The sequence below is a fragment of the Malania oleifera genome, chromosome 11 (genome assembly GCF_029873635.1).
Source record: "Malania oleifera isolate guangnan ecotype guangnan chromosome 11, ASM2987363v1, whole genome shotgun sequence".
Taxonomy (NCBI): Eukaryota; Viridiplantae; Streptophyta; class Magnoliopsida; order Santalales; family Ximeniaceae; genus Malania; species Malania oleifera.
Window position 1 is genome coordinate 57,391,964 of NC_080427.1, and position 13,613 is coordinate 57,405,576.

Below are 13,613 nucleotides of genomic sequence, written 5' to 3' on the forward strand. Positions count from 1 at the left end.
TAAGAAATAATAAGTCATGTAAAATACAGGGTATTGGGACTGTGAGACTTCTAATGCATGATGGGATGGAAAGAGTGCTAAGAGATGTGAGGTACATACCTGAGCTGAAGAGAAACTTGATTTCTCTTGGTAGCTTAGATAAGACAGGGTACACGTTTAAGTCTGAAGGAGGTAGCCTAAGAGTATGTAGAGGTTCACTGGTAGTGATGAAAGGGGTGCTAAAGAATGTGTTGTACACCTTAGTAGGAAAGACAGTGATTGGTGAGGCTTCACCTATCAATCACAGGGTAGAAAATCAAGTTTCCTTGCGGCATAGGAGGCTAGGACATGTTAGACAATAGGGCCTAAAGGAGCTAAAGAAATAGGGGCTCCTTGGAGATAGGAAACTCGAGGAATTGTCATTCTGTGAGGAGTGTATCTTGGGTAAGTCTGCTAGGGTTAGTTTTAATAAGTCCACTCACACCACGAAATAGACTCTTGATTACATACATTCATACTTGTGGGGGCCTGCTACGGTTAGTTCTCATGGTAGTTCTAGGTATTTTCTATCAATTATAGATGACTTTTCTAGGAAAGTATAGGTTTATATTCTAAAACATAAAAGTGATACTTTTGAAAAGTTTAAAGAATGGAAAACCTTAGTTGAAAATCAAGTTGGCAGAAAAGTTAAAACACTGAGAATAGACAATGGATTAGAATACTTGTCAAATGAATTTTCTGAATTTTGTAAAGCTGAGGGCATAGCTAGACATAGGATTGTTAGGGATACTCCCCAACAGAATGGATTAGCTGAAAGGATGAATAGGACTATTTTGGAAAGGGTACGATGCATGTTAGCCACTTTAGGTTTGCCCAAGACCTTTTGGGCAGAGACGATGACCACTGCTATATACCTTATTAATAGGTGTCATTCCACAACTCTAAATTTTAAGACCCCTCAAGAAATTTGGTCAGGTAAGCCTGCTGATTATTAGGGTTTAAAAGTTTTTGGGTGCGTAGCCTATGCCCACATTAGAACTGATAAATTAGAGCCTAGGGCTATGAAATGCATTTTTGTGGGATACCCAGAGGGGGTTAAAAGCTATAAGCTCTGGGTTATAGAACCTAGAAAACAAAAATGTATTATTAGCAGGGATGTAGTTTCTAATGAAACTAAAATGGGGGGAAAACCATAAAAATTCAGATGAAAGTGTTAGGCACTCTGATACTAGTGACCTGCAGCTTGAGGTGGAGCAATCCTCCACTTCTCATAGTCATTTAAAAACAGATGCTGCAGATTTTAAGGAGCAAAACTTAGAAACAAAAATCTTTGAATTAAGTAAAACTTACCTTCTAGCACGGGATACGGAGAGGAGGGTCATAAGACCTCCTCAAAGGTATGGGGAAGCTGATATGACAGCTTTTGGTCTTTTTGTTACTGAAACAAAAATTGAGGTGGAGCCTGGGACTTTTAGAGAGACCATGGATAGTAAAGAGGCTGAAAAATGGATTCTTACAATGCAAGAAGAAATGGAGTCTCTAAATAAGAATGAGATATGGGTGATGGTACCGAGACCGGAAAAACAGAAACTCATAGGATCCAAGTGGATCTTTAAGAGGAAAGAGGGAATCCCTGGAGTTGAACCACCTAGGTATAAAGCTAGGTTAGTGGCTGAGGGATTCACGCAAAGGGAAGGGGTAGACTATAATGAAATATTTTCCCCTGTTGTGAGGCATAGTTCAATTAGAGTTCTATTATCTTTTGTTGCTGTACATGACTTGCATTTGGAACAACTTGATGTTAAAACTGCTTTCTTGCATGGTACTTTAAAAGAAACAGTTTATATGCAACCTCCCGATGGCTTTGATACGGAAATGAATAAAAATCATGTATGTTTATTAAAGAAATATTTATATGAGTTAAAATAATCACCTAGACAATGGTATAAATGATTTGATTCTTACATGATTCAAAATGATTTCTGTAGAAGCAATTATGATGGCTGTGTTTATTTTAAATCATGTGATAAATGTCATATATATTTGCTATTATATGTTGATGACATGTTGGTTGCTTGTGGAGACATGGATATGTTACATCAAGTTAAGTGCATGCTTAAATTTGAATTTGAAATGAAATACTTAGAACCTGTTAAAAGAATACTTGGTATGGAAATAACTAGAGAAAGGAATAAAAAGCTTCTCTACTTGTTTCAAAAGTCTTATATTTCAAAGGTATTAAAAAGATTTGGAATGAGTCATGTTAAATCTACTTCTATTCCTATTGCACAGCATGTTAAATTGTCTAGAAAACAGTGTCCTGAAACTGAAAATGAGTCACTGTTTATTAATAGAATACCTTATGCTAGTATGGTTGGTAGTGTAATGTATGCTATGGTATGTTCTAGATTTGATTTATCTTATGCTGTAAATCAAGTGAGTAGATTTATGAGCAAACTTGGAAAACCACATTGACATGCTTTGAAACAAAATTTTCAATACTTGTCTAGAACAAAACAACAAGGATTAATATTTGGTAAAAAGGATATGCATTTTGAAATAGGATTAAAAGGATATGTAGATTCTAATTATGCTGGAAATCTAGATACCAGGAAGTCTTTGTCTGGAATAGTCTTTTCTTTTTTAGGTAGTGCTATTAGTTGGACTTCTGATATGAAGACTAAAGTAGTACCTAAATCCAAGTTTGAACATTGTTTGAACTTGGTTAACCTTGGAAGCTGTTAGTATTTTGTTTTGTAGGAACCGCTATAGGAGATGCTAAGGAGGTGCAAGGATCACAAGCTTGCCAAGGTGGAGAATTGTTGGAGTGTCAAGCTTGCTTGAAGAAAAAAAAACAATCTGAGCCATCCATTCTTTAAAGAGATCCAGCATCTGTGTGTTTTCACTTTTGTTAGTGGAGGGGCATGGATGTATTTTGCTCCTTTTCTTGTTGTAAATAAAAGAATTAAAACAGTAAGGGTGGGGGACTTCTTTTAGTTTTGGGGGCAATTTCAGGTTTCAGAATTTTTTTTCAATTTGCAGCTTCAGAAAGGGCAGACGTGAGAGTCTTCCTTTGCTTCAGCCGCAAGTCTTTCCAGCTGAGAGAGCACCCGCAGAACCGAGAGCCTTCAGCAGCTACGCGAGAGAGTGAAGGGCGCATGGGAGAAGGAGCCGGCAGGAGGAGGTGCTGCGTTGGGTATCTCCAACCTCCAGCGGAGGTTCACGCACTAGTAAGGGAAGGTAAAAACACAGATTTAGTTTCTTAAGAGGGTTTTCTTTTAGGGAAATTAGGGAGAAGGATAGGGAGAAACCTAGGGTTCTTCATAGGTGCAAAGAGAGGCTTTCTTGGGTCGTTCTTGGACTGATTTCTAGAGGAAATTGGTAAGCCAAGAAAGGAATCTGTGTATACTTGTATTTATTTTCGCCAATTTAATATAGTGTCTCTAGTGGTGAGTTTCTGTCGTGGATGTAGGCCAATTTTTGGGCTGAACCACGTAAATGTGTTCTTGTGGATTGTGCTTGTGACATATTTACATTTTACTGAATTTATTGGTGCTTTGCTGAATATTGGATTTGTGAACATATATTTTTCTTGATCAGACTTAGCACACATGCATGCGTCAAAATAAACAAGTTTAAGTTTAGGTGTGATTGTAGTTGATGCTTGGACAAAATCAAATTGTTATTGTGGTTTATTTGAAATTAATTAAAATCTAAAAATAGAATTAGCAATCAGCTGAATTACACACAACACATAAGTAATTGATGATGCTAAAATTTCAATCAACACGATTAACATCAATTGAACACCTTACTAAAGTAACAAATATACTCCAAAATCAACTCCCTTTTAATGCAAGCTTAAATATAGAAGACTACTTTGCCTTTAGGTGTGGATGAATAACCCATCAAATCAATTTTTGTTATTCTCCATTACCTTAGAATAACTTAAACAAAATAAGGTCATAACCAAAGTACTTTTCTCCTTTTTCCTTTTAAGCCTTCTTGAGTCGTGGGACCAAGGTATTCCTTGTTCTAATGGGCAAATTGATGTGTCCACCACTTCATCTTATCTTTTTTTTTTTTGTCTTTCACTTATAAGTATTCTCATGTGAGAAGAAAAATCCCTTTACTTGGCGTGTCAAATTGTTGACGTAAAAAATCAATCCCAACTAATTTTCATGTCCATAGTTTTTGGTAATGAACTGCAACCAAGAAAAATGGAAAATAACTTAAGAGACTATTGGTGGCCTTTGAGGGCTATCTCTGACACTCAAGTTAGTATAGGAATAGTGTATACATACACACGCGCGCACGTACACATACACACACACACAAAATATATCCTACCACGTTGAAAGGATTACTCTATAATAAATCCTTAATCTTTGACGTTTGGAGGATTGTCGAATCCTTACAATATATCTTATTCCAAGTTTTTCTAATGCATATCTATCTTCACTTTGAAAGAAAACTTATATAAAGAGTCTCGAACAATGCAAAAACCTTAGTGAGAATAAATATGATTGGTAGAAGACATTGAACTCTTATAAGATTTTTTAAAAATACGCATCGCCTCTCATCAAGTTTTAAAAATAATTTCTAGATTTTGTAAAAAGGCACAAATTCCTCTTAGATTTAAAAAATTTCCTTGACATTTGTTTTTTCAAAATAACTTGTCCTTGTCTTTTTGAAAAAACATCAAGATCATAAGTTTCATGAAATTTGTGAAACTCTAAAATCAATTAAGGATTTTACATGCAAAAAGAAAGCACAACTTAGAAATTTGCCCACAAAGATAAAGGTTCACTTGATAAAATTACGTCGTAAGTTCAAAATTAAAAATTAAACATTAAAAAGAAATTCAATATCGTGGGATCGAAGGAATTTTACTGAGCCGATATTTTCATATAAATATGAAATACGAGCCCTAACTCCCGAAGCTCTCTCTTCGACTTCGACTTCGACTTCTCATTCACCTTCACTTTCACCTTCACCTTCTCCCACAGCTCCAACTCCGAAGCTCCCCTTCAGCTTTTCGCCTTCTTCTTCCCATTTCGCGCAGTTGCGCAACGCATACTTAGCACCGCCGCACGGTGCACAATTCCGGCACTGCCAGGTTTACCTCCCTCTTCCACGCGCACCCTCCCTCAGCGACCTAGCTCCTAAGCAGCCACACCAGCGTGCGATTAAGCCTCCCACGGCCTCCCCACTCCCCAAACCAGCTGTGGCAGCCTCGAAAAATTGCTCACTTACTGATGCATTGAAGGTTTGTTTTCTTAATCCTAACACTTTCTATTCTACATGCTTGTTCATGACCTGAAACACTAAATATTGGATTGATGCAAATATTTATTTCTTGTCTTTCGTCCATCCTATATGTGCATAAAGTTGCAGGCTTGTTTCCATGGACTTCTTGCACTTGTCTTTGCTTTCTGCCAATGCCATTTTGTTGTAGTTGTCTGTTATCATATATGAATAATCTGATCCCGACTTAACCTTGATTTTAGATATACTGTAATAATGTAATATGCGGAACTAGTAATTTTATTCTCTAGATTTGGAAAATGTTTGGCATCTAAATGTATTTTGAGATTCTCTGCCTGTCGTTGCTGCTGCCCCGATTGTTCTCTAGTGCAAGAAAATTCTGTTCGTCTCTGTCACTACCACCATCGTCCAATTCAATAAAAGGACCAAGCATTTAACAAACAAAAAACATCTAAATTTAAACCATTTTATTGCAGCAATGTGTCAAATGTCTAGCAGAGGTAGTGATCTTAAATCTCAAATCATCTCTCTCGGCCACGTGTAGGCATAAAACAGCAACAGGCACATGTATGGTGTGTCCCCAGTCCTCTGTCGTCCTTCCAAGTTCTCCCCCTTCTGGAGCTATGGCACCTTCTTCAAACTCCAATATCAAGGTCAGCTCTCTCTCTGTTTTTTTTTTAGATTTTTCAGAAAAACTCTGTAGATTTTCTTCCTTCTGTTTTTATTTTTATTTTTATGTTTCATTTTTTGTTGAGACTCCTCCCATTTGCTCTTTCCTGAGAAAGTGATTTTTTTTTTCAGCCAATTGCACTTTCTTCCCTCTCCCTTCAGTCCACTCTTTATTTCTGAGACAACAAGGAGATTCTAAAGAACCATGGCTTTAATCAAATTGAAGATTCGGTTATGGGTCTCACCTCACCTCCTTTTTTCTCTCTCTAGGTGTGACTGTAAACTCTACTCTTCATCATCATCTTCTTGTTCTGCAATTCAAGAAGCAGATGCCCATATCCACAATGAAAACGATAATAAAGAAACTGCTATTGCCTTCAAAATATCACCTATAGAAACCCTAATTGCGGAGAAACTCCGCGCTCTTATCAAAGATCACCACCGCAAAAACCCTAACCTTAATCCTGCACTTGAAAACCCAAACTTCACCATTTCTGACCTCTCCCTCGATTTTGGTCGAATCTCTACCCCTGATCCCATTTCCCCTGCCATTGTCAGCCATGTAATTGAGAAATGCGGTGGGGTTCGCCATGGAATCCCCTTCCTCCAAACCCTAGCATTCTTCAATTGGGCAATAAACTGCAAAGATTTCCTGCACTCACCCAAACCTTACAACGAGATGATAGATCTTGCTGGAAAGGTGAGGCAGTTCGATTTGGCATGGCATTTGATCAACTCAATGAAGGTCCAGAATTTAGAAATCCCAATTGAGACTTTCTCAATTCTTGTTCGGCGTTATGTGAGGGCCGGATTGGCGGCAGAAGCTGTCCACACATTTAATCGCATGGAAGAGTATGGTTGCAAGCCCGATCGTGTTGCCTTCTCTATTCTGATTAGTATTTTGTGCAAGAAAAGGAGGGCTAGCGAGGCTCAGTCATTCTTTGACAGTTTGAAGGATCGGTTTGAGCCAGATGTGGTCGTGTATACTAGCTTGGTTCATGGATGGTGCCGAGCTGGGAATATTTCAGAGGCTGAGCGGGTTTTTGGGGAAATGAAGATGTCTGGTATTCAGCCCAATGTGTATACATACAGTATTGTCATTGATGCGTTGTGTAGAAGTGGGCAGATCACACGTGCCCACGACGTGTTTGCTGAAATGATCGATGTGGGTTGTGATCCAAATTCTATTACTTTCAATAATCTGATGCGTGTTCATGTTAAGGCTGGTCGGACAGAAAAGGTTTTGCAAGTGTATAATCAGATGAAGAGGCTTGGATGTGCTGCTGACACAATAACATACAATTTTCTCATAGAGAGTCATATCAGGGATGAGAATCTTGAAGAAGCCATGCAGGTTCTTAATTTGATGGTTAAGAAAGGGTGTATGCCAAATGCACATACTTTTAACCCAATATTTAGGTGCATTTCTAAGTCACGGGATGTAAATGCGGCTCACCGTATGTATGCTAAGATGAAAGATTTGAAATGCAGGCCTAACACCGTTACCTACAACATATTGATGCAGATGTTTGCAGAAAAAAAATCAACTGACATGGTTCTGAAGCTGAAGAAGGAAATGGATGGTAATGAAACTGAGCCAAATGTTAATACTTATCAGGTTTTAATCTCGATGTTTTGTGGGATGGGTCACTGGAACAATGCTTACAAACTATTCAGGGAGATGATTGAAGAGAAGTGCTTAAAGCCAAGCCTGCTTATGTATGAAATGGTTCTGCAGCAGCTGAGGAAGTCAGGACAGATGAAGAAGCATGAGGAATTGGTAGAGAAGATGGTGGATAGAGGATTTGTTATGCGTCCTCTGGAGAAGCTTACTTTTGCTGCTCAGCTGAATTAGTTATTTATATTTTCTGCATAAAGTTAGTAAATGTAAACCTGCATGAATCAGAATTTTGACACTGTATCTTGCCAAAATCTTGTGCATCTCTGCCCTTCCCAGACACTGGTTTTGGAAAGTTTCTCGTAAACTCTATCTTGTTCCAATTGATTTTAACAGTTTCCATCTTGGTTTTATATATTTATATAGTTTGGAAGCATTATGATGGGTTGTAATTTTTTTTTTTCTGGTGCTTTAATTCTTGATCTACAAGTTCATCAGAAATGGAATTTTTATTTTTGTAGAATGGTATAGTTTTAAATCATTATTTGGCCATTTTTATGTGGGACTATGCCAGAGCTTAACATTGTAAGTTTTGGTTTAATTGTTTTTTGTTTGTTGTCAATCTAATATCAAATTTTGAAAGCAAAATTGGAAATATAGTGATAATTCTACAGTTCTGATGAGGTTGGTTTTGAGTGTTTGACCATGATCTTGAACTTAAAAGAGACATAACTAGCTGACTGCATATTTTAGTGCTCCCTTTAAATTGCCACTTCCAAGGTTTGAGATTTTTGTCTTTTCTTTCTCCTTTATTTATTTATTTTTTTTTTTGGGGACGGACAGTTAGACTGAGCACGTTGTACATACAAAAAGTCTGACAATTTTTATTTCTCTATATTATAAAAGCATGAAAGAGGCGTTGGAAGAGTAAATATGATTGGTCTATGCTGCCAATTTTGCTCCTGCATCATAACTTTGTTTTAAAGGAGTTTTTTTTGGTAAAAGGGAGAGGAATACAGAGAGGTTCTGTATGCGCGTCCCGCTTCTCAGAGTTGGTGTGGTTCAAAGCTCTTCTTGGCTGCTCCAATCTCCAATGGCCAGATGAGGTACTATCTCTCTCCCTCCCTCCCCCCCCTCCCCCTCGCTCCTTCCCCCATCATCTTTTGTTCCACTTTCCATTCTCTCTCAAGTTGCTTTTGATGAAGGTGTTGTTGTGATGATTAGGGTTTTGGTCGAGCTGCAGCTAGGGCTATGCTCCCCTAGCATTGATGTTCCACCATCTGATCCTTCTCCTGTGGCGGTTGGTGGTGAGTTTTTGATGCCATTGTGGTTGGAATCTTGGAGTTTTTTCCCATTTTAACTTTTAAAAAAAAATATATTAAATAATACCTCATTCTGGAAGTATTTCCTAGAATGACTCTGACGTAATCTCGCTACTCCAAGTAGCGAGATTTACCACATGTCAATTTGAGAATTATTTTTCTAAAAACAAATCTCGCTACTTGGAGTAGCGATATTTAACCAAATCTCGCTACTTGAAGTAGCGAGATTTTCCACGTGTCAATTTAAGAATTATTTTTCTAAAAAAATATTATTTAATATCTATATTTTAAAAAATGATAAATAGGGAAAAAACTCGGTTCCTTGTGCTGTGATGTTTTTTGATTCGTTGGATGGATCGTCTTGTGTGGACAGTCCCAAAATGTGCAGAGTTGGATGGCCCACGTCAGCCCAGATTTGTCAGTATCTGATTGGACAGTATCAAATGGTTGACAGAGAGTTTAGTCTCTTTGGACGGCAGCAAATACCAAGATGGGATTTAAAATTTTTTATAGAAATAATTACTAAATATGTTTATATACATTATATTATTTTTATTGCTTATTAGTATCCGTAGTTGATGGATGCTAGCAAAAATATGATAGTAGGAAATAATGGTTATATGCAGGCTGCTGTGCATGCTCTGCAGCAACTGTTCAGAATTCTGACCTGCAGATCACATCCATTATACTGACATGCACAATAAAAATGTAATTCACCTTTTTAGTAATTCATTTCTTAAAAAAAAAAAGTTTCTTTAATAGGAAAGCCTAAGGGTGGTTATCGCTTGAGACTAATTAAGAAAGAGGAAGAGGAGGTCATCTGTAAAACAATTTCTTAGTCCCAATTTTAAGTCTTGGCTACTTTTAAAAATAAAAATAAAAAAATTTAATTTAATTTTGTTGATTTTAGTCCATTTTTTAAAAATATCTTTACTCGTATTAATATTTAAATTAGAAGGATCTGACACTTTCATTTATTAAATCAAATGACAAAAATACTTATCATAGATAGTGCTGGATCTTGGGGATAATAATAATAATAATAATAATAATAATAATAATAATGCAATTATAATTTTACAACAAATTCATTAATATTGTATTGCTGCCCCCTTATGTTTTTGGATCCATTTAAATGTTTATTAAAATTAGGCAAGACAACAAAATTAAGAAGTGTATCCTCATTTTAAAATTATTTCATATACTATTCAAATTTTTGAATTTAATATTTTTCATAACAAATTTGTATGATATCCCCCCCATAGCACAAGCATCAAGTTATCTTTTACTTTACAAGTCAAGAATTAATTAAAGTATTATACAATATATATTGGAAATATTTTTTACCCTTTTTATAAAATATTAAAACTCAAATCTATTTTTAAATTCCAAAATCATGATTTATTTTAATTTCTCTTTTACCTACCTAACTCCTAATCTTTCAATTTTTCTTTTTTAAAAGATTCCATAATGATAATGATAAATTACAATAAGACACGTAAAAAGTGAATGCTTAATAAAAATAAGTTTAACAAAAACTATTATTTAATAATTTTTTTTCGAGGGGATTTTAGAATTTAGCTCAGCACTCATATGCTATATTTGTTCACATTTTTATTCAATATTTTTATCTAATTTCACATTTAATACATATATATTTATTTTATTTTATAAAATTTTAATTTTGAATTTTTAAAATTTTTTTAATATTTCATCTTTAATATTTTGGAAGTACTATTCATGGGAAATTGACATGCAGAGCAGCTGCAGGTATAGTCATTATTTCCTGCCATCCTATTTTTGCTAACATCTATCCAACTAGGATACCAATAAGCAATAAAAATAATATATATATATATATATATGTAGTAATTATTTATATAAAAATTTTTAAATCCCATCTTGCGATTTGCTACCGTCCAAAAGACTAAGTTGCCTGTCAGCCATCTCATATTGTCCAATCAGAAGCTGACAAATCAAGGTTTGGGGCTGTCCACCCGAGAAGATCCATCCAACGAACCAAAAAACACCACAGCACAAGGAACCGAGTTTTTTCCCCATTTATCATTTTTTAAAATATAGATATTAAATAATATTTTTTTAGAAAAATAATTCTCAAATTGACACTTGACAAATCTCGCTACTTCAAGTAGCGAGATTTGGTTAAATATCGCTACTCCATATACTATATAACAATCATACAATATAAATATATATACATTAACTATATTTAATTAAATAGGAAAATCTTTATATATTTTATTATTGAGTAGGAAATATTTAAATGTTATGTTCCATTTATTACCGCTATCTATAACACAAAGAGAGTCGATGATCCATCAATTTATCATACTGTTTTTTTGATCGAAAAGTAAATATATTGATCAAAATGAGTATTTACATGGAAAACTGAGCAGATATAGGGGGGAAATGAACTCCATCAAAATTACAAGCAATAAAGTTAACACTCAAGATCTTAAGAGAGCCTGAGCAAATCTAGGGACCTTTTTGCCTAGTACTGTGTATATATGTTTCTAAATGGTCACAATCAACTCCATTGGAGATATGGATTTTCCTTCAAGCCTTTTCCTATTTCTGGCATTCCATATGAGATAAACAGTAGATGCCAAACCAACTCTCTTACCAACCAAAAGGAACAATACAGGTTTCCTTCAAACCCAATAAGCCTATCACAAGTAGGTAGTTTCCTTATAATTCCTAGCAAAAGAGTGAAAGCATGTATAGGGGTACTTCCACTCTTCCAAACCACCATGGACGAAGTAACCGTAGTTCCTTTAGTTATCCAGAAGTTATAGCAAATGAAAGAGTTAGAATGATCGAGGTCCCATTCCTCAAAAAGCTGAAGTAATGCATTTAGGTGGTTCGCACATCTTCACATAATCTGATTCTTAATTCTAATGTGCTTTTTGTATAGTGAGAATTCATCATTTGATATCATGGCCTCCCACAGACTTGAACCTTTCAGGTAAATTTGATTGATGCATTTGGACTAAACAAAGCCTTTTTAGAGTGGATATTCCAGAGTGTTTTTGTGAGCAAGGAAAGATGCCAGGCTTTCAGATCCAGCACACCCAGACCACCTATCATTTCACATTCCCTCTCCTTTCCCATCTATCATTTTACAGTCCCTCTCCTTTCATTCAGTAGTAGTTGCAGGTCACCATCTGAGGGATTGTCGTGCAATTTTTGTTGGGAGAAATGGGATGCATTAAGAGCCTTTACAGGTTTTTTTAGGTCCTCAGATCCCCCAGAATCCATCTCTGATTAGCAATCACCCTGACTAATTTGCTCCAAACCGTACCATTTGTCCAAGTAAGGGAACACCCAAATGATCTCAGATCAGATAGACTAGTCATTACTCCTCCAATGACTACTACAATTATACTTATGGAGTCTTTTGCTCATTTCAAAACTTATTGTTCTTGATGTTGGGAATTAGCATGAAATTCCTCAAGTGCTAGCGAGGAAGAAAGTATCAAAGGCTGCAGCGCAGAAAAGTCGTTAACTGTTACAGAGATATCTGATGGGGAAGATGAAAATGATGATTTCAGCGATGAAGATTTTAAGGTGGATGTGGTAGCTGGTGGCCTAGAATATGGAAAGAATGGGGGTAGAAGAAAACAAATATCAACAAATGTCAAATCGACAGCAACAGCTGCATGAAAGAAAAGAGGACAAGATAATAAGCAGCAGCCTCAGCTAGTACGCCAAAAGCTGCTGATGGACATTTTGAAGCTTGCAGAGAATCCATGGATTTCACTAGAGAAGAAGAGTAGTTCAGTGTTCGGCAGGGTAGGTGGTAATGAAGAGAAGGCAGCGAGTTGCTGAGAGAAGGTGAATTTTGATTCTGCTTCTCCTTCAAACGACAATCCCCCTTTGAATTGTCTTTACATTTCCGAATGTTAAATGGTTTCACCCTTCATGAATCCTACAAAATGTAGAGATTTGTAAATTATTTCCTTCTTCTATGTTATTAACATGTTCTAGCATATAGAGTTGGGACAACACGGTCCTGCATTTAATGTTTTTTAACTTTTACTTCTTCATCATATATGTATCCATTATCGATAGGAGTTAATAGAACTTCCTCCTTTACAGATCATAGGTTATTATTTTCGTCTAGCTCATGTTTAACTTTCTACATTTTGGATTGTCATTACATTTCTGATTTAATGATTGGTTCTATTGTGCCTTTGCTTAGCATTTAGTTTGTGCATTCAATGATTCCAAAGTATTCCAATGTTTTCCCTCGTTTAGTTCGAATTCCATTATCGAGAATAAAGATTTTTCATTGAAGCTGTTCATTCATATCTAAATTCGTAACTTGGTATTAATTAAAAAAAAATCTTAATTTATATTTAAAATAATAAGACATACCCTCCTTTCCATATCAATCTTATTATGAACAAAAGATTAATGCTCCATGCCAAGGAATCTATTAGCAATATGTTTGTGGTCAAAACATTAAAATTCTTATGTTCATGAAAATTTTGTATCTTCAGTAACACAATTCTGAAGTATCCGAAAGTCGAAGGATACAATGATGCCACGAACCAACTGTTGTAGAAATACAAATGGCTCGGTATACACTTTTTAGGATTATATTTTTTTGGGTAGTTCTAAAGATAAATCATCATATCATATAGCTCTTTTACTGAGTATACATTTCAACCCTATTCAAGTTGAATTGCACCTAATTGAATTCTTTCCTTTTTCCTCGGGGCCCCGTTTGGTGT

At 35.8% G+C, this 13,613-nt stretch overlaps 1 protein-coding gene across 4 annotated transcripts; it reads left to right on the plus strand.

The window, feature by feature from the left end:
• The first annotated feature begins 4,918 nt into the window (after positions 1 to 4,918).
• LOC131168034 (pentatricopeptide repeat-containing protein At1g20300, mitochondrial) lies at positions 4,919 to 7,970 on the plus strand. 4 transcript variants are annotated; one of them, XM_058127200.1, is made up of 2 exons: positions 4,919 to 5,248; positions 5,538 to 7,970. In XM_058127200.1, the coding sequence occupies exon 2, from the start codon at positions 6,122 to 6,124 to the stop codon at positions 7,769 to 7,771; it is 1,650 nt and encodes a 549-aa protein (XP_057983183.1). In that variant the 5' UTR covers positions 4,919 to 5,248; positions 5,538 to 6,121; the 3' UTR covers positions 7,772 to 7,970. The 4 variants fall into 4 exon arrangements, with proteins under 4 accessions (XP_057983183.1, XP_057983181.1, XP_057983180.1 ...); XM_058127198.1 differs by having other exon boundaries at positions 5,724 to 7,970; XM_058127197.1 differs by having other exon boundaries at positions 5,792 to 7,970.
• The last annotated feature ends 5,643 nt before the right edge of the window (positions 7,971 to 13,613 follow it).